The sequence below is a fragment of the Chelon labrosus genome (assembly GCF_963514085.1).
Source record: "Chelon labrosus genome assembly, chromosome: 2".
NCBI lineage: Eukaryota > Metazoa > Chordata > Actinopteri > Mugiliformes > Mugilidae > Chelon > Chelon labrosus.
Genome location: NC_140338.1, coordinates 494652 through 514563, shown reverse-complemented (window position 1 = coordinate 514563; position 19912 = coordinate 494652). Strand labels below are relative to the sequence as shown.

Genomic DNA, 19912 nt, shown 5'->3' with positions numbered 1-19912 from the left:
CTCGGCTGAGAGTCGGAGCGGATTTACTTTCATTTTCTCCTGTCAGCGTCTCTTCAGTCGGGTCCCGGTGGACCCTCTTACCTCAGGCACTGAAATCCATCCGAAGTCACTGAGAGAAGAAACGTGTAGCCCTGAGACCGGCCACCAGCAGCAGATCGATCCCACTGATCAGTATCGATCAGACTGTGATCAGCAGAGCATCCGCAGCACAACAAGAGGAAATCATCAAGTTCAGGAAGTGACTTAACAACCTGCTGCTGCTGCTGCTGCTGCTGCAAGCCAACCTGCAGAGAGACCACTGAACTACACACTCACCTGCTGGATGATGACTTTCATGACAACTCGACTTTAAAATCTTAAGCTAATATTAAATGAGGCTGTTTTAGGAGAGACAACTCTTCAGATCAGACTTCATAGTTGGGTTTCAGCGCGTCTCCTTTCTGCCATCTAGAAAATACAGCTCTGTTCTTATTAATGTTAATCTTCAAAGCAAATGTAGTGTATGTCCAGCCCCATCACCTTGATGATGTCACTGTGTTTATTAGCAGGTGACGTGTGTGAAATGATCTGTAAAATAAATACGTTAAATGTTCATGGACACAAACACACGAGTCCAGAGACGCTTCAAGGTTTTTACCTCCTTCAGAATTTTCTGTATTTCTTCATAAAAAACATAAAACATCATCAGATTATAACACAAGTCCTGACAGTAGATGAACAAGTGAAAATATTATGTTTATGTATTTGTTTATTCAGTAAAATGAGCCAATATCACATATCACGTCCTCCTTGTTTCCAGTATCTGCTGTGACCTCCCTGGTAACTGATGACACCTTAATAATGTTGAAACGTATAAAACATGATTCCAGTCACTTCATCAAGTGATAATGTTACTGACCAGGTCCAAATGAACTTGATGCCTCTGGCTGAAGTACGACGAAGAAGCTCAACGTAGAAATGTAGTTTTTAATGAGAATGACCGACACGTTCAGCAGCTTCATCCTAACATCAATATTTTACAAGTTCAACAGAAACTCAAAGGACTCGCTAGGATTCCAGTTACGACGCGACATGTGTCCGAAGAGAATTAAGAGCACTTCCTCAATGAGTCCAAACTGGTAGCACCAGGAAGAAGAATAAATAATCCAGAGACAGACGGACGGACGGACAGACGGACAGACGGACGGAGGCTGAGGAACATTTTTCATTTGGCTGATGGACACATTTCAAACTGAAATTAAAAGTGTTTCTAAAAAAGCATCAAGTCGTCTAAATGTACAACAGTTAGTTAAACTACTGACAGATACCAAACTGTACATGATGTCTGATGCTACTGTACACAACACTGCAGTCTTTAATTTAATCTTTGTCTTGACAGTCCAGAGAGTTCCTGTACCACTGGTTGCCATGGATACCCCAAGAAAAGTGGATTTACATCTTCAGCAGCAGCCGACGGACCTGGAGCCACCGGCAGAGTGGGGTTAGAACTGAAAACTGAACTGACATTAATACAGAAAGTCACAAGAAGGAAACACAAGACTGACAGCTGATCACCGGCCAGTGTCTCATAGAGGCTGCAGCCACAACACTATGATGATTAATTTACAAGCTGTTAAAATGAAAACTGTGTCCTGAGGGTGGCGCTAGATGAACGGGTCACGGGGTCATTAAAATCAGTAATTAATGAGATGATTCAAACCTTAGAAGCAGGAGCTAATCACTTCTTATCTGAATGAATCAGGTTGTAAACAGTGAAGCCAGTGAAGCCGGCTCTGTCTGGATGAGTTGACATCAAGTATGGATTCAAATAATGTTGGTGTTTGCCACCATCAGGTCAAAATACTATTGGCAAATGTTAGCATGTTAGCATGTTAGCACACATAAGACGGTGAACATGATAAACTATATACCTGCTACACATATCTATCACTTCCCCTCAAAGCTTTGACTCAGAGCAGCTGATCCACTTCATCTACCAGGCTCTATGAGAGTGACTCTATCACTGCCGTGTTCATTGTTGTGGATGGAGAAAACAAAGGGACCCAGGAGTGAACCCTGTGGAGCGCCACATCACTGGTTGGGATCAGACGATGTTAATAATCAGCACAGCTTCTGTTAAAGACGTCTAAAGACTGAATGACTTCTAGTCCAACCTCCTAAATAAAATAAAACCTTTAAAACCAGGCGCGCTACGTTTAAGTTCTGTGGGAAAGACTTAAAATGCAGTTCAGAAAATTATAATGAAATTAAGACTCGTGTCACATTTATGTCCCCATGTGGTGAGAGTGGAGGAGTTTTCATATGCTGAGAATATCTGTTGAATTTCCCACAGGAACTGAACGCAGCAGCACTGCACCGTCTCAGTCCAACGCTGGTTAGTGGAGCGAGGAAGACGAGGCCATGTCCGACGGGTGGACGGTCAGACCGGACGGTTGTTGAACGGAGCTTGGTCCCGACCCTCCAGGGTTACCACCAAGGGTCATGGGAGCGGGAGGACGTGGGTTGAGGCGGGGAGGCAGGGGGTTGGAGGGGCGAATGAGAGGTGGCGGCTGCTGCAGGGTGGGGCGGGGCTGCAGGAAGCGGGCCTGTTGTTGGAGGGGAGGGGGCTGGCGGTGCAGAGAGGGCGTGGCTGGGAGGGAGGGCCGCAGAAGGGGAGGGGGCTGGTGGAGAGACGAAGAGGCGTTGGACGTCACTGGAGCCTGGACTGAAGAGGAAGAGGAGGCAGCAGGAGATGTACCTGAGGAGGTCACCTGACCCTGCAGAGAGGACAGGACCAATGATGAGCAGCGATACGTAACCAGGAGGTCAGGTACAAGATCATTAAAGAAGGAAAGCAACATGCTAGCATGCATGACACAAACTGAGCTCACTCTTCTACCTACTGTTCATCCTTTAAAACCAAACGCCGGCGGCTAGTTAGCATTAGCACACACACGTTGTGCTTTACAGCCAACATGGTGTCATTACAGTGGTCTGTCCTGAAAGGTTATTAGACCATTACTGTGACAGTAAGGAGAAAAGTCCAGCAGGACACTTTGAGGAGTTAAAGGGTTAAACACAGGACAGCTGTCCAGTCGCCTATAATCAGATGTTACGACATGTTAGCAGCATCACACTATGATATATCAGTTTAAACAGCTGATTCTGTTGAAAATGATGGGCAGGTAAATGTCCTGCAGCTTGAGAACATACCATGAATATCACGTCATGTGTTCAAAGCTAAACGTCTCACCTCTTCGTCCTCTTCGTCGGTGCTTTTCCCTGACGGAGTGGTTGAGCTGTTCTTCCCCTCCTCTCCAGAGGTGGCGCTGTCTCCGTTCGGAGCTCGGGTTCCCTGCTCCGCCTCCCACTCCTGCAGCACCTCCTCCAGGTTGAAGCGCCTCCGGTAGTTCACAAAAAAGTTCTTCACCTGTCCCACCGTCTTATTACCGATGACGTCTGCGATGGCCTGGAAGTCTTTTCCGTACTTTCTGACTCCTGGAAAACATTCGTGAAGGATTTAATGATGAAGATAATTCTTGAATTATGAAAAATAAGAAATAGACTACGTCTGTTTAGTGTCCCTTAGGTCTGATGAGATGAATTATTCAGTGAGTCTCTGGGTCTGTCTGAGTTCAGTGATGTCCAGGTCGTCTCTGGTTGAATATAACTCTAAACGTGTCTGAAACTGAAGCTTCTCTGTGGCTCATCAGATCCATGTCAGCTACTTCCCACGTTGTTCTATGTTTGCATCAAATCAACCAACAGTTCCTGTGAATAATAACTAAGTTCACCTTGAACAGCCAGGAGTTGTTCGTCTGTGGTCCAGCGGGCGTTCACCTTCTGGTTACACTACACCGTCAAAGATCAGAGTTAGACAGTCAAACCTTTATGTTAAAGGTGCTGATGTGTTTGAGTCAGTTAGAGCGTAGTACTGCGTAGTACTGCGTAGTACCTCAGGCAGGATAAACTCTTTGATCCCAGACTCCAACATGTGTTTCAGTCCACTGTTCATCTGTTTGGCATTCTGGACCTGGAGATCAGAGCAGACACAACAAAACACACAGAGACGTCTGGTGAGTCTGGTGAGCTCCTGTGTCTCTGAGGGAAGTCTCATCTAAGAACTTTACTAGTTACATGAAGTTATTGACCTCTGACCTCTGACCTTTGACTGACACATATTTAAACTGTCCACAGATGTAGTTCCTAGAATGAAATGTTCCTCTTTTCTCTGTAACGTCTGATTAATGTTCAGTCTGTTAAATGAATGTTGTTAGTGTCAGTTTGACTCAGTGTAAGAATTAAAAGTTGATGACTAAGTGTCATGGTTGAGTTTAGATGTTTCCTGTCACCCTGTTTGGTTCTCTTTGTGTTTCCTGTTTTATTTTGTAAAGTTCTTCCTTGGTGTTTCTTGTCTCGTCTTACTTCCTGTTTTCCATCAGCCTCTGTGTATATATAAACCTGCCTACGTTGAGAGCTCTCTGAGTCCTGGTCCTGGTCCTCATCCTGCTGGCCCTGCACCACCTTTTGTTCCTGTTTTGTAAGTTTTCATTAAATTAGTTTGATTTCTGACTCCTGCCTTCCCTTTAGGTTCTACTTCACCAGAAAACAAACATATTTTTACTGAAACACTAACAAACCTGGTCTGAAACAAGCCTAAGATGGAGTCACTGATGATATGAAACAGAACAACATCCAGATCACGATCAGATGAACATAAGAGACTAGAACCTAAACCACGCTGGCAGCGGGCTGTGACCTGAGCTCCACTTCCTTTTGATGGTGGCTGATAGTGATTCCTGTGTTCAGTGACACCACAGATGTGCAGACACGTGTTCATTATGGTGGAGAAGACGTGATAATTGTCAGGAAAGTCTTCTGTTATATGAAGTTAACTATTTTATTGACTGATGTCAAATCAGTTTTCTGAATATTTATTAGCATTAGCATCAGATATGATGATGATGATGATGATGATGGAAGTCACTGTCATTGTAAATACGTGTCCTGTCTGCAGCCTCTCAGAGACAAAAGGGACAGAATAAGAAGTGGAACTTAAACAGAAATGAAGAGCTCCATGTTTCTGTCCAGTAGTTTTGGTTTCATCGTTTTGATAAAACTCAATGAGGCGTCTTAGAAAACTGTCAGAGCAAACAAAGATTAGAAGTGGAGCTGGATCCTCACAAACCCTCAGCATTGGCCCAAATGGAGCTGACGTGGTGCAGCTGCCTTTATTTGGATCATGGATGATGTTCAAGGTTATAAAAATATGAGTTTTACTTTTCATTCTCTTTAGAAAGGAGCGTGAGGAGGAGGAGGAGGAGGTCTGCAGAGCCCCCTGGAGCCTCCTGGAGCCTCCTGGAGCCTCCTACCTGTCTCTTGAGGGACACCAGCTCCATGTCCAGCTGGCGAAGCAGGGTGCTGGCGGCGGAGGCGCTGCAGGACACGGCCACCACGTCCTCCTGTGTCAGGTACATGCCTTTGGGGGGTCGGCAGCGGGACCGCTGGTGATGCCTGTGCTGCAGGGTCTGGTGCTCCCGTCGACCCAAAGCCACCTTAGTGCCCAGCACCACCGGCTCAGCCTGGTTCTGAAGCAGAGACCATGAAGATCGTTTTAATTAATCCCACTAATTATAAATAATCAGACAGGTTCAGGTTGAACCGGCTGCATGAACAAAGACTGTTAGAACATTATTAGAATTAAACTCAAGCTCTTTATGTTTTGCCTCTAACCATTATAATCATTTTAAACTAATAAGTTCCTCCAGTTAAAATGAATAACAGCTTATTCTCTATTTATTATTTATTCTTGTCTTTCCTTAGAAACCTTCCTCATATTTACAAGCAGCTCCAGAACAATGAAAGAACTTAGAACTCATTTAATGATTTAACTTGGTGACAACCCACACTAGATCTAGTTTAACATGAAATAGATCCATTAATGAATGAAGTGTCTAAGCTTCATTAAAGCTGATTAAATAACTCAACATCAGCTGTTTAATTTATCATTTAAAATCTAATCAAACGAGTATCAGCTTCTTTAGATGTTGTTCATTTAGAGATGACTTGTAGTTAATAAATCAGCTTCTGTTTAGATGTTCATGTTTCTTCTTCATCCATTCATAAACACACTGCTGCAGCCAGGCCTCAGGTGTTACATGATGATGTGTCCACGTTACCTCTTTCTTGGCTTCCTTGTTGGGGTCGTAGTCGCTGTCGTTGGCTTCGATGGGATTGGCTTCCTCCATCTCCTCGTCACTATAGCAACAACAAGCCAAAGTTCAGCTACAGAGAGAAACGTGATCTCAAATGAATGAGGACGACAACACAACCATCAAAACACAAACCACTTTAAAGGTTAATAGAAATGTAAAACTGAACATCAGTGTTCTCCTCGTGACAATCATTAAACGGATGGATAGATTCATGTTCTGTCAGTTCACATTTCCTAATAAGAAGCTCATGAAGACGTTAAACTGAAGATCAGTAGAGAGTGAGTCTTTCTGCAGTAAACATCATAAAGTACGAGGTCTCTATGGAGATGATCACAGGTCAGTATCATCCTGTGGAGCTGCAGTTTCTTATTTAAAACAACTTCAAGTCCAAGATGACGTCCTGAAACGTCTCCTTCTGTCCAGACTTCTAATTTATAAAGTTAATGGTCAAACTCACAGCACGTCTGAAAATCAGAGGACTGGTTAAATGTCTGCTGGTTAATGGACTGAATGACTGACTGACTGACTGACTGGCTGTCTGACTGACTGGCTGACTGACTATTGACTGACTGACTATTGACTGACTGACTGACTGACTGACTGACTGACTGACTGTCTGACTGACTGGCTGACTGACTGACTGACTGGCTGACTGACTATTGACTGACTGACTATTGACTGACTGACTATTGACTGACTGGCTGACTGACTGACTGACTGACTGACTGACTGACTGACTGACTGACTGACTGCTGCACTGACTGACTGACTGAGCTGAGCCAGATGATCCAGGTGTTCTCAGTCAGCTGTACCTGTCGTCCTGGTTGCTCCTGTTGGCCAGTTTACGAGCCTGCCGGTCCATCAGACTGGTTCTGGAGCGCGTCTTCTTCCATGAGTAGTAGTATTTGACCAGACTGGAGATGGATTTATCAGGTAACTGAATGGAACACAAATATATTCCAGGTGAACATTAATCATTAAAGGTAGGCTGTCTGAACAATGTGGTGTGTCCAGTAGCATCAGTACTAAGATAAGTCCACTTCATTACAGAGGTATTATCAGCTACATGTACTCCTTAGCTAATACCAGCTCCTCTAGTTTATTCTACTGCCCCCTGCTGGTGTCAAGGCTCATGTGTCTTTATTGTGTCCTAATCCAGTCGGCCACTCTGATGCTAGTCCTTAATAAACCACCTCCAGGTGAACTCTAATCATTCAGAGCAGATATCAGGACAATCACAGATACTCCAGGTACTTCAGTAAAAGTACTCGTTGTATTGTGATATAATGTAGACAGATATGAGTCATGTTACGCTGCTGCTGCTGTTGTTGTGGTGGTGGTGGTTGCTGTGGTTACCATCTGCTGGATGCGGTGGAAGCTCTTGCCATGGAAGCTGAAGGCCTGTTCAAACAGCACCTTGTCCTCCACCGTCCACTCGTCTGGGAACGGGGTGAAGTTTGGGAGGTCAGCCAGAGACTTCTCTATGTTGTGTTTGTGCCAGAAGAGCATCCCCAGCGCCTGGACACGGGGACAAACATGTCTCTGAGTCAGTCACGGTTAAATACACTGCCTGGACAAAGACAGAGGTCACACTCTCTTCAGCAGATTTATTTCCATCCAGTGTTCATTCATGTTGGTGAAAAATGAATGCGACACTGGACACAGGATGTGTCTTTAGACATGGTGGTTGAAGACATGAGAAGCTACTCATTGCATCAGTTGGGCTTAAATAACTTGTTGTCAGCTGAAAGATAATCACCCATGCAGTAATTATCCAATAGGAGGTGAATACCTGTTGATTAGTTAGATCCAGGTGGAGCCTTTTCTTTAGTCCAGGCTGTGTAGATAACGGGCTACGTCTGGTCAACGATGAGACAAACTCATCCTTTAAGTTCTTTACGTGGTTTAATCTCAGCTGAGTACATCTAGTCAACAACAGGACTAAAACCTGACCCCGTCTGTGCCCATCTAGTCAACAACAGGACTAAAACCTGACCCCGTCTGTGCCCATCTAGTCAACAACAGGACTAAAACCTGACCCCGTCTGTGCCCATCTAGTCAACAACAGGACTAAAACCTGACCCCGTCTGTGCCCATCTACTCAACAACAGGACTAAAACCTGACCCCATCTGTGCCCATCTAGTCAACAACAGGACTAAAACCTGACCCCGTCTGTGCCTCAGATGGAAAGAAAACCCACCTGCTCCACGTTGTATCCGTGCTTCTCTTTAGCGATGGCGATGTATTCATCCACTGTGGAGGAAACAGACGGACCACGTTAGTACAGTCTGGACCAGGACCTGGACCTGACAGGGGACTACAGCTGGGCCATAGAAGACCCTGTTCAGGCCCAGGCCCCCACTCAGACCCCCTTCAGTCAGAGGCCCCGTTCAGACCCCCTTCAGTCAGAGGCCCCATTCAGACCCTGTTCAGACCCCCTTCAGCCAGAGGCCCCGTTCAGACCCTGTTCAGACCCCCTCCAGCCAGAGGCCCCGTTCAGACCCTGTTCAGACCCTGTTCAGACCCCCTCCAGCCAGAGGCCCCGTTCAGACCCTGTTCAGACCCCCTTCAGCCAGAGGCCCCCGTTCAGACCCCCTTCAGCCAGAGGCCCCCGTTCAGACCTCATATTAATATGTGACCTATGTAATCTGATCACGAGTGGCCAGCTGTTAGTACATGTGTTCACACCTGGTACTAACACGTGTTCACACCTGGTACCAACACGTGTTCACACCTGGTACCAACACGTGTTCACACCTGGTACCAACACGTGTTCACACCTGGTACCAACACGTGTTCACACCTGGTACCAACACGTGTTCACACCTGGTACTAACACGTGTTCACACCTGGTACCAACACGTGTTCACACCTGGTACCAACACGTGTTCACACCTGGTACTAACACGTGTCCACATGCGTCTGCAGCCAGACCTCCAGATCATGTCTCTGTATGTAAATAAACACTGACATCATTTGAATATTTAAACAGCTGCTCTGTCTCTACTGGATCTCTACTGCTGTTTCAGAACCAAGAACACATCTCCTTTATGAGTGTGTGTCATGACACATGTTATTATTTACTGACCTTTGACCTGGACCACCTGAGGTCAGATCTCTCACTGTGTCCTGGGTTCACACCTGGACGCTGGTCACTGGTGATCAGATGACCCAGGACAGTCTGAACGGGACAAGACACACGAGTGGACTTACGTTTGGAGTCGACGATGGTGTGATACGGAGACCAGACCAGCATCCCCCCGCTGTCTTTATCCGTGTACTTCGTAGAACCTGAACGTGAACAGAGAAACATTTTTATTCAGCTGCTGTGAATTTAGACTTTCTCTGTTTTAAAGTGTCACTGTTTGTTTACTGTGTGAAAACAGCTGAGTCTCTTCTGACTGTGTCATCAGTGTGATGCAAGAGGCCTCTCTGTTGCATTGTGGGAAATGTAGGCTCTGGTAGGACCTCCTACTGAAAACAAACTCATGCTACGTCCACATGTGCGTCCGTCTACTTCTATTATGGAGGTGAAACACTAACCCTCTCATCATTTCTCTCTGTTCTGAAGAAAAATCTTTAACTTTTAAATTAGAAATGATTTGATTTGTGCCCCAACTAAATTCATTTTCTTGTTTTAACACATTTAAGAACCTTTAATTTAATGTTTGACATCATCCACAGAAATGTCCATATATCTAAAGTATTACAGTAAATATATGTACGGTTCTCCTGTTTTAGAATGGACGCTCTATTTCAGTTTCACGTCTCAGTCAGTCCCTAACAGACTGACATGTTATAACGTATAAACTATTAGTTGTCCAAACTGTTCATTGATATGTTTATATGTTTATTGTGACTTTAAAAAGATTGCATCACATTTGGTTGCTTCTTGTTTAGTCGTCTCTAATGTTTTACTTCTACACCTTGATAATACTGAGGTTCAGTAAATGTGTGTCATGTTCCTGTGAGACGTTCTGTGCACGCAGTGATTATTTATTGTGAGTGGTTCAGTGTGGGCTGCATGATAAACGTCAGCTCTGTGTAAATAAAGCTGTGGCTGGTGTTTGTGGAGCGACTCCAGCTCACGGGACAGACTCTAAAAAAGACTGTTTGCTGATGGGACATGAACAGTGAGTGGATTCTGCTTCAGTCAGTGTGATGCTAGCAGCTAGCTGCTAGCATCACACTGGTGTCCACATAGAGAGTAGATGAAGAGAGGAGCTTTCCATCTGTGATCATCACTGAACCAGACGTCTCTTTGTAGCAGGTCTCTGCTGTGTGACTCCATGTAAACTCTATAAAACACTGTTTAGTCTGTAAAGTGGCACCTGGTCACCTGAAGGCCTCGAATGATACGTGTCAAGTTAGAATAAAATATTTTTACCTCTTCTCATAAAATAATTGTGATTTATTCTTGATAAAGTGTCAAAACTTTATTGATCAGTCTCCTCCAAACACAACTCACGAGAATAAAAAGAGGAATTATTTCAACTTTATGGGCGACACTATGTTTATGGTTTATACTTTAATGTGAACTTTATACAGTTTCATATTGGAGGACAGAACGGTGTCGCTCACTTGTTGAATGTGAACAAAACTGAACTTTTCTTGACAAAATCTGAAAAGTTTAACTGAACCAAATGAAACAGATTTGAACCAATCACACGTTCTTCATAATAAATAATAATAATAATAAATCTAACTATGTAAGACATCTTTCTAAATCAATGTATATTTATTTGTGTATTTTTCTATCTCTATTTCTGGAGCTCTACGTCTCTAATATACTAAAACTTTATTATATTGTAGTAAGAAAACAGAAATATGCTCAAAGACCTGAGATGTTGTTTCTCTGCATCTGTAACTTTAAAGTCTGTTCAGCTTCTTTAGGTTTTAGTTTTAAACAAATATGTTTTAAATTAGGTTTTTGACACAAGAAATCATCTTAGTATATAAATATAAACAGGACTGATGTGACTTTTTATCAGTTAATGGATAAATGGATGAAATAAGAGTTGGTTGAATGGATGACTTTAAAGTATGACTAAGACTAAAGGTGGTGGAGATAAACCAGCAGTTTAACTGAGGTCAGTGAGTGAGCAGGTGTGAGCAGGTGTGACCAGGTGTGACTGTCTCCTATCTGAACTGTGATGCTTCTTATCTGAAGCTGCAGCTCTTCAGTTGCTCTACATGCACCGAGGCTACCACCGTCCGTCACTCAGGCGCAAACCACTGAAACCTCACCGGGTTCAAACTCGGGAATGTTGGCCTGATAATCTGCTCCAACCCGCATCCCCACATCTGCAAGACACCAGCAACAAACAGGTTTTATTTCCATGTCTCTGCTGCAAACACGTCGGACATAGGTTAGCGATAAGAGGTGTTCGAGGCTATACTCGCCGTGTTCGTCGTCGCTGCCGCTTTCGTCAGAAAAATGTCCGTTAGACGCGTTGGACGGACTCTTGGTGCCGTTGGAGCGACCTTTGCCTAAATACTCCGAGCCTTTATCCATCATCCCCGGCATCTTCGCGCCGTATTTCACCGTTTTCAGCGGCTTTGTCGGAATATAAAATGTCAGCGGCGGCTGGACGGTTTTTCTGCTGCTGTTCGCTCACTCGCCGCAGCTCCGTCCGTGTCGCTGTAGCGTTGTTCTTTCAGCTCCACCGCGTTTATACCGATCTCCTCACGACTCGGCACATCACGGATAGTCACGGATATCAGCGGAGGACTGTTTAATGAATGCTGAGTAGTTTAATATGTAAAATGTTAACACCGGCGGAGGCGCCGCCGCTTTAAGAGAGGGGTCTAACCACCGCGGCGGAAGGCTTTTTACGCACCGTCGAGCGGCGGTACGACTCTGGGTGATGCGGAGCCTGTGGCAGCAAATCCTTCCGCCGACACAAACTGATAAATTAAAATAAAAATAAATAGAAAATAATATTACTACAGAGTTTTAACAGCAAAAAACCAATTAATAAATATATATAATTACAAATAAAACTAAAACCAAGAGTATTCTATCGAGAATGTATAAATGTTTCAGTAAAATCAACCTGTAAACGACATCAATCTATAAAAACACACGTGACAGGTTCATGTCGTGTTAAATATTCTCTGTGTTGTTCTATGTTCTGATTATTGATGATGTTTCGCTCCTTGTTGTTGTTGTTTATCAGTGACTCTTCACTAACAGCCTGAGACCAGCAGGGGGAGACAGACGACAACAATCTGACAGAGTCCTGCTCCACCAGCGTCACGTGACCCCTTCATTATGTTCTCTGTGTTTGACTTCTTCTGTCTTTGCATCATGTTCATTTAGTTTTAACTTCAGCTCTATTTAGCTTTATTTTAAATTTAAATTGGCTTTAATTACTTGGACAGAGATGAATTCCGTCCAGGTGAGCGCGCTCAGAGCCCTGGGCAGCCGTCGCCATGAACGTAGAGAGTATTAAACCTGATGGTCTCAAAGAGTCCACCAGGTTTGTCTTGGTTTGTCTTCAAGAAGAGATTCATGTTCTAGTTTAAACACCTTATTTATTTTATGAAGTTGAGTTGCAGCTTATTTTTCTGTGTTATGTAATGAACACACAGGAACCTTGGACAAGGTCATATTATCTGTTGGTATCTTATCTTTGAGTTTAGTTGGGGCACAAATCAGACCATAGCTGTAAGGTCCTTCAATAATCCATAAAGGGTTTTCTCTAAAAGGTAAGAAAATAGTAAAACAACAAACAAGCAGACAAACAGACAACTATATTATTTAACATGTTCTAGTGTCTGGTTCCATCTAAGGAACAGTCAGAATCCAGTCAGTATCAGCTGCCTGGACAAATAAAAATAAATAAGGGCCGAGGTCAAAGGTCAGCTCAGTGTCTTGGTGGTGTTTTCTTTTTAGCTGCTAACTGGCTAAAGGGCTAAGCTAACTCTCTCTCTGACGTCATGCTAACGTTTTAATAGGAACCAAACTAAACCTTCACATAGTTTATTATAAGGAGCAGATATCTGACTGTCTGCCTGGTTCCTCCTGGTTCCTCCTGGTTCCTCCTGGTTCCTCCTGGTTCATAGTGGTTCCTCCTGGTTCCTCCTGGTTCCTCCTGGTTCATAGTGGTTCCTCCTGGTTCCTCCTGGTTCCTCCTGGTTCATAGTTGTTCCTCCTGGTTCTTCCTGGTTCATAGTGGTTCCTCCTGGTTCCTCCTGGTTCATAGTGGTTCCTTCTGGTTCCTCCTGGTTCACAGTGGTTCCTCCTGGTTCCTCCTGGTTCATAGTGGTTCCTCCTGGTTCCTCCTGGTTCACAGTGGTTCCTCCTGGTTCCTCCTGGTTCCTCCTGGTTCTTCCTGGTTCATAGTGGTTCCTCCTGGTTCCTCCTGGTTCATAGTGGTTCCTCCTGGTTCTTGATGGTCCCTCTGGTTCCTCTGGGATCAGCTGAACATGTTTGAACATGACGGTGCATCGATGCATTCAGAGGTCATGGAAAACGTTTCCATCTGTTTCAGGTACAACTGACGGGCTTCAAACATCATGACTAAATAATATTAATATTAATATTGATATTGATTATTGATCCTCATGGAGGAATCCTGTCTCTGCATTAACCCAGTCATTCATTCATTCATTCATTCATTCACATACATCAGGGTTTAGCTGCTTGCTCAAGGGCCAGGGCAGAGAGAGACGAAGGAAAAGACATGAAGACATCTATCTATCTATCTATCTATCTATCTATCTATCTAATCTATCCATCTGTGATAATTCAAGTGGAGCCCCGCTCTCTCTCTCTCTCTCTCTCTCTCTCTCTCTTCGTCCCCAGTGTATATGAAGCTCGCTCTACCGCAGTCAGTCTCTCACCGTGTCTCGTGCTGCAACCATCTGCCAATGAGAAAGAGAGAAAGGGAGAGAGAGAGAGAGAGAGAGAGAGAGAGAGAGAGAGAGAGAGAGAGAGAGAGAGAGAGCCCTTCCCGTGCCTCCTCCTCCTCCTCCTCCTCCTCTTCATCGTCAGATATGTGATCCGTGAGCAGCAGCAGCAGCAGCAGCAGCAGCAGCATCCTGTGCCTCGCGCTGCAGGAGGACGGCAGGATGGCGGGAGGACGGCGGGGTCTCGTGGCCCCTCAGAACACGTTCCTGGAGAACATCGTCCGCCGGTCCAACGGTAGGATGCGGTGCGGTCCGGTACGGTCCGGTCCGGTTGTGTCTCAGGGTGCTAGCCAGGCTGTAGAGGGTTCTGTAGAGGAACCTAAGAACATATGTTCTTTTAAATGTCACTCATTTCTATCTGTGAATATTTAGGAACCCACCGGAAACACAACTCAAAGACCTGAAGCTACTATTTATCACCAAACTAAACCTTTATTATATTATTATTATTATTATTATTATTATCTGATGAGATCAGTTCTGATTGTCTTTCTTCTTCAAGTCATGTGAAGACATGCAGATGTCTCCAGGTGTTAGGTAGCTAGATGAACCTTTACACTGAAAGTGATTCAAAGTTGTTATAGAGAAAACGTAACATGTATATTTTATGTATATCTCGGCTGCTGCAGAGTCAAGACCTTCTGTACCTGAACCTTTAAGTCTTTAGGTTGTTATTCAAACTACATTTATAAAGTGTGACCCACGCTGATACCAGGAACATTAAAACCACAGCACACCTTCTAATCATGAGCTCCTGATTCAGACTCAGAGTCATCATGTGAAGGTGTTGTTCGAACTCAGAGACAGAAACTCTACGTCTGTATTTTTATAAAGAGAGGAAGAGGAACCGGAGAGGAAACCTTTTATAAATCAGATTGTGAACTTAGTGGGCGCGCTGTGAGGCTCAAAACGACACTAATTCATTCCGTCATTAAATGAATAAATCACACTTTGTTTTTATCTCCTGTCAGGTTCCTTCAGTTCTTTTCTCACTGCTTCATCTGTTTCTTCTCCTTTAACTTTCTTTTCTTTTTCAACTTTTCAGTTTGGACATTATCTCGTAGGCAGACAGGTACAGACCAGAGTTTCCACATTCTGTCGTGTACATGTTTCCCTTCCCATCCTCCCACCTCTGTTATATTCACTGTGTGCACAATTATTAGGAAGGACAGTGTTAGGACCATGTCACCATGTCTGTGCATATCTTCCAGCTCTGAACTAAAACTTGAATCTTATTGGTTTTAATCGTACCAGGTGGTGTGTGTTTGTGTGATGAGGGAGGGTTTGATCAACACCCTGTATCAAGGTGTCCATAATGATTAGGCAGACTCTGTTTCCTTCAGGTAAAATAGAAATAAAAGAGATTTAACTGAATCTGAAAAATCACAAGTAGTAAAAAGTCTTCCAGAGAGATGCAGCCGTGTGGAGATTGCTCAGCTTCAAACATTTTGATGCAAATAGTCAACACGGTCTCAAGAAACATGTTAAAGAAAAAGGATTTGAGAAGAATCAAGTGTGAAGCTTCCAGGAACCATCATGGTCCAGACCTGCAGCGGACATGTCCACGGTCAGGACGACTGAAACTAGACCAAGACACGTGAGATGAGACATCAAGACTGGACCAAGAGATGTCTGAAGACAGATTCTTTAAGGTTTTTATGAAGTGATGAGATGAGAGTGATGGACCAGAAGGAAGGGCCCGTGGCTGGATCACTGGGCTGGTGTTATTAAAGATGAACCTGTTGGACCTTTTCTGGTTGAAGATGGACGATGGACTGACTCAGAATGGACTCTCAGACCTACTGCTAGTTTCTAGAAGACACTTGGTTCAACCAGTGGTTCAGGATCAAGTTTGTCTGCAGGACAAAGCTCCATCAATGCATTGAAGTATTTCACTGAGTAAAGACCTCAGATGAAGGAATAATGACGCGGCCTCTTCCTCATCTCAACCTAAACCCTGTTTGTTTAGGACCCAGATACTGACAGACCCCATGAATGGACGGCTTGTAGAAAAGCAGGGAGGCTATACATGTATTATTCTCTCTTTGTTGACATGGTGGATGTTAGTTTTTCATTTAGTTGCACACTAGTAGTTGTAAAAATACAACTCATCTTATAATTGTGCACACAGCGTATACACAGCTTTAGTTAGTTCCCATCAGAGACTGTAGTTCTACTCTAGGTCAAATATTTGTTGTTGTGTGGCTTCATTAGACCAACTGTCATCTGACTGTGTCCATCTTTCTTTTTACAGTCTATTAATAGAACAATGTGTAGAGTATAGAGTAATGTGTACGACCACTCAGTGTGTTTTATTAGTTTGCTTTAATTCTTCCTGATAACTGAGAAAGAAAAGCCTCCGTACCCCGTGGAGGTTCAGCTCTGATCATCTGCTTTAACAGATTCCTAAAATACTGGCACTGACTGGAGCTACAGCGTTTAATGTCATCCATGTTATGACTGAAATCTGGACGATTACGTCACTAACCAATGAGAGGAGGAGTCTACGAGGCTAACGTTAGCTCACGTTAGCTCACGTTAGCTCACATTAGCTCACGTTAGCTAGCATACCAGTCTCTCCAACCGTTTTCTCATCCACATCACTTTAGCCTTCTGCTTTATTATTTATTTTTTGCAAAGTTTTACAAAGTCAAGCGAGTTGATTTTCTTTTTCTTCTTCGGTTTGATGAACCGTTTCACCCTCATCCTTGATTATATATTTTATATTTTATATTCAGTTGGTTCAACTTTTTCTATGACTGAAATCCTTCACACTGATCCTTTCATCCCCCTCCTCTTTATAGGAGTTTATACTTTATACTGTTAAATACAGCAGACTATCAACATGGGCTCTGTACTCCTGTGTTTGGATAGACAGGCCTCAGTGTGAATGAATGGAATCATACATGTCAGTAGACTGTAAATGGTTAGGGTCAGACAGCGTTGAGGTAATTCACCAGTATTTTAATGGGCTGTCAGTATTTCTCTATTATGAAACAATCACAGAGATATTGAGGATGAAGTTCATTTCATTCTGGTTGTTTCATTCGTTGCTCCTGGACGACGTGACATAACATCCGTCATGTATTTTACCGTTAGAGGAGCTGATGCTGATGGTCTCTGCTCTGCTGGTGTTCAGCTCAGGCTTTTGGTTGAAAAATGCATGTAGGTGTGTGAAATATGAAATATTCAGGGAATGTTAACTGAATATCTGAGTGTCGGTCTTAGTATCATAAGAGAAGCATCACATCACTGTTACACAGGAAACAGTTACAGCTGTAGAACAGCATCCTGTTATTATCAGGTTCACCTCAATGAGCTCTACCTAGTCATTCATTACAGAGCCTTCAGTGTTCAGGTCGGTTTGACACAGGAACACATTTAAATTCACTTATATTTAATGTTGAGGTCATAGTTAAGGTGGTGTTGTTTTACACAGCTGGATTTAGAAACATGTCAGATAGTAAATAATAATGATCTTAATGAGATCAGAACTAGATTCACCTTTGGTCAGTGATGAACTTTTATTTTAAATTTCAGTCTTAAAATCCTTCCTGAATTTAAAATCATGTTTTTAAGGAGAAACTCCAGCACACACAACAAGATTTTATAAATCACAACACACACTAGTGGGTGTTTCTTAGATTACTGTGGCAGATCAGGGAGCATTAAATGCATCAGCTCACATGGATATTTATGTAAAACAGAAAGGATGGAGCAGCATCATGATCATTAAATCTAATGATCCACATCAGATGACTGTAATGTACCTGCAGGCAACAAACCAGAAGAAGAAGAAGTTGCTGTAACTCAGTAAAACGTTGCAGAGAGAAAGATGAAGCAGGAAGCTGAAGACGTGTTTGTAGATAGATGTGGTCGGTCAGTACAAGGTGGACACTGTGATCAGAAGATCAAATACCTCCATCTCCACTAGAGCTGATTCTGTGTTTGGGCTGCAGCTTAAAATGGAATTCAACCAAAACTGGATCAAGTCCACGTTTGAATATAATCTGAAATGCGACTGAAAGTAGATTTTTATCGACTGGTCTCAGTCCAGATGCCCCGGCAGCGGAAGTCTGAATTTAAAGTGTCACAGAACAAGTTCTGAGCAGAACCAGCAACATGGACGACAACAGTCCAAACAACTGAGGACCAAATAAAGTGTCTGCAGCTGCTTCAGGGGGACGGTCCCATCCTGACTCCTCCACATTCAGACCAATCACCAGAGAAGCAACCAGGCTGCTGACAGTCTGTGGTAAAGACTGGATCTGATTTACCTGCAGTCTGGACAAATCCTTAGAAGGAGGAGCAGCTAGTGCCCCCTGATCTGTTGGTCTATGTTGGGCTGGGGCTGCATGACTGTGGCTTAAACAATAATTAGTTTCTACTAGTTGAGCTCCTCTAGATGAGTCAACATGTGTTGGGTTCGTGATGGTTGGTCACTCTGGTTTGTGAGGAGCTGTGATGAAGCTGTAAACACATGGTTTTATGTCACTTGAATGGACAGTCTCTAACGTCCTGGTTTCTGTGGACAGACACCAACTTTGTTCTGGGGAACGCTCAGATTGTGGACTGGCCGATCGTCTACAGCAACGATGGCTTCTGCAAACTGTCTGGTTACCATCGAGCCGAGGTCATGCAGAAGAGCAGCACCTGCAGGTACAACACAACACAACACAACACACTGGTCCTGTACAGCTGCTGGTTAGTGAGGGACGCCGTCTCAGTGTCTTTGTGTTCTCCTGCAGCTTCATGTACGGAGAGCTGACAGACAAGGACATGAGTGAGAAAGTTCGTCAGACCTTTGAGAACTACGAGATGGGCTCTTTTGAGATTCTGATGTACAAGAAAAACCGTGAGTACTTCGCAGTACTGCGTATGTCATGTGACCTGAATCCCCAATAACCCAGAAAGCCAAGGAAACCAGGACCTTGAGACCCAGTTAACGTCCTAAAGTGGGACACACTGGGACAGTTGGTGGCCCTAAATGTGGCAGCAGTGGTCTAACTGATCAGCACTCTATCAGCTGTTTAGCTTCTCTACTTTATATCAGGCATCATTAGGGTTTAACTTAAAATATATAAAACTGTAGACGGCTGCTTTACACTGAAGACATGATGGAGCTCTGACCAATGAGACGCCTTTGTCCTTCACTGCTGCTGACTCTGATCCACCATACTGACTAGGCTCAGGTCAAAGTGTCCCAGGACTTTACATCGTCCTGTTTCTCCCTCACCCATCAGATCATGAGTGGTCATAATTTTTTGGTGTATTTTATTCCTCTCTCCAAAGCACGTTGCAGTTGTTGTGAGATATCATGTGACATCAGGAGCACATTCTACATTTCATTGTCCTTCTCCAGGTGCAATGTCTGAAAACAGAGGACGTGGTACGATGTTCAGACTGGGGGGGAGGGGTGACGTAGGGCTTTATGGATAACACTGACTGGACTTGGCATGTATTTTGGGGGTGGGTGGTGACGTGGGGGCGGGGGGTCTATCTTGTGGCAGCACATCAGCAGAAAGCTTGTTTCTGGTCTCAGGGCTTTTCATGTCATGATATCTTTGTCTGTGTAGCTCAGGGTTTGTTAAACACATCTAGGGTTTATATCTTTAACCTAAATAAAAACAGAACGTTGAGAACAGTGGAAACAAACTGTGAACTCAACATTGAAATATATTCACGTTTCGTGTTGACATGTTTTAGTTGTGTACTGTATTACGTAGAAACATGAAGATGAGTTTGTTAATCCCTCATCCATTCATCAACACACAAACCTGCTGTAAAATAAAATAAAAATGAA

The 19912-nt window shown here is 43.7% G+C and overlaps 2 protein-coding genes across 3 annotated transcripts in view; one reads left to right on the top strand and one right to left on the bottom strand.

Annotated features, from left to right (window-relative positions):
- Positions 1–25: 25 nt before the first annotated feature.
- Positions 26–11930, bottom strand: rcor3 (REST corepressor 3). 2 transcript variants are annotated; one of them, XM_084559813.1, is made up of 12 exons: positions 11599–11930; positions 11443–11499; positions 9409–9486; positions 8396–8448; positions 7551–7712; positions 7007–7131; positions 6159–6237; positions 5352–5567; positions 3935–4012; positions 3774–3831; positions 3233–3477; positions 26–2756 (listed from the first exon to the last, which is right to left on the bottom strand). In XM_084559813.1, the coding sequence occupies exons 1-12, from the start codon at positions 11720–11722 to the stop codon at positions 2376–2378; spliced, it is 1656 nt and encodes a 551-aa protein (XP_084415939.1). In that variant the 5' UTR covers positions 11723–11930; the 3' UTR covers positions 26–2375. The 2 variants fall into 2 exon arrangements, with proteins under 2 accessions (XP_084415939.1, XP_084415940.1); XM_084559814.1 differs by having other exon boundaries at positions 11595–11712.
- A 2305-nt stretch (positions 11931–14235) lies between these two features.
- The window catches only part of kcnh1b (potassium voltage-gated channel, subfamily H (eag-related), member 1b), a 39033-nt gene continuing 33356 nt past the window's right edge, over positions 14236–19912 (top strand). Inside the window, exons 1-3 of the mRNA XM_084561075.1 lie at positions 14236–14344; positions 18645–18768; positions 18858–18964. Of these exons, the coding sequence (XP_084417201.1) occupies positions 14272–14344; positions 18645–18768; positions 18858–18964 (304 nt within the window). The 5' untranslated portion in view covers positions 14236–14271. The remainder of the gene's footprint in view (positions 14345–18644; positions 18769–18857; positions 18965–19912) is intronic.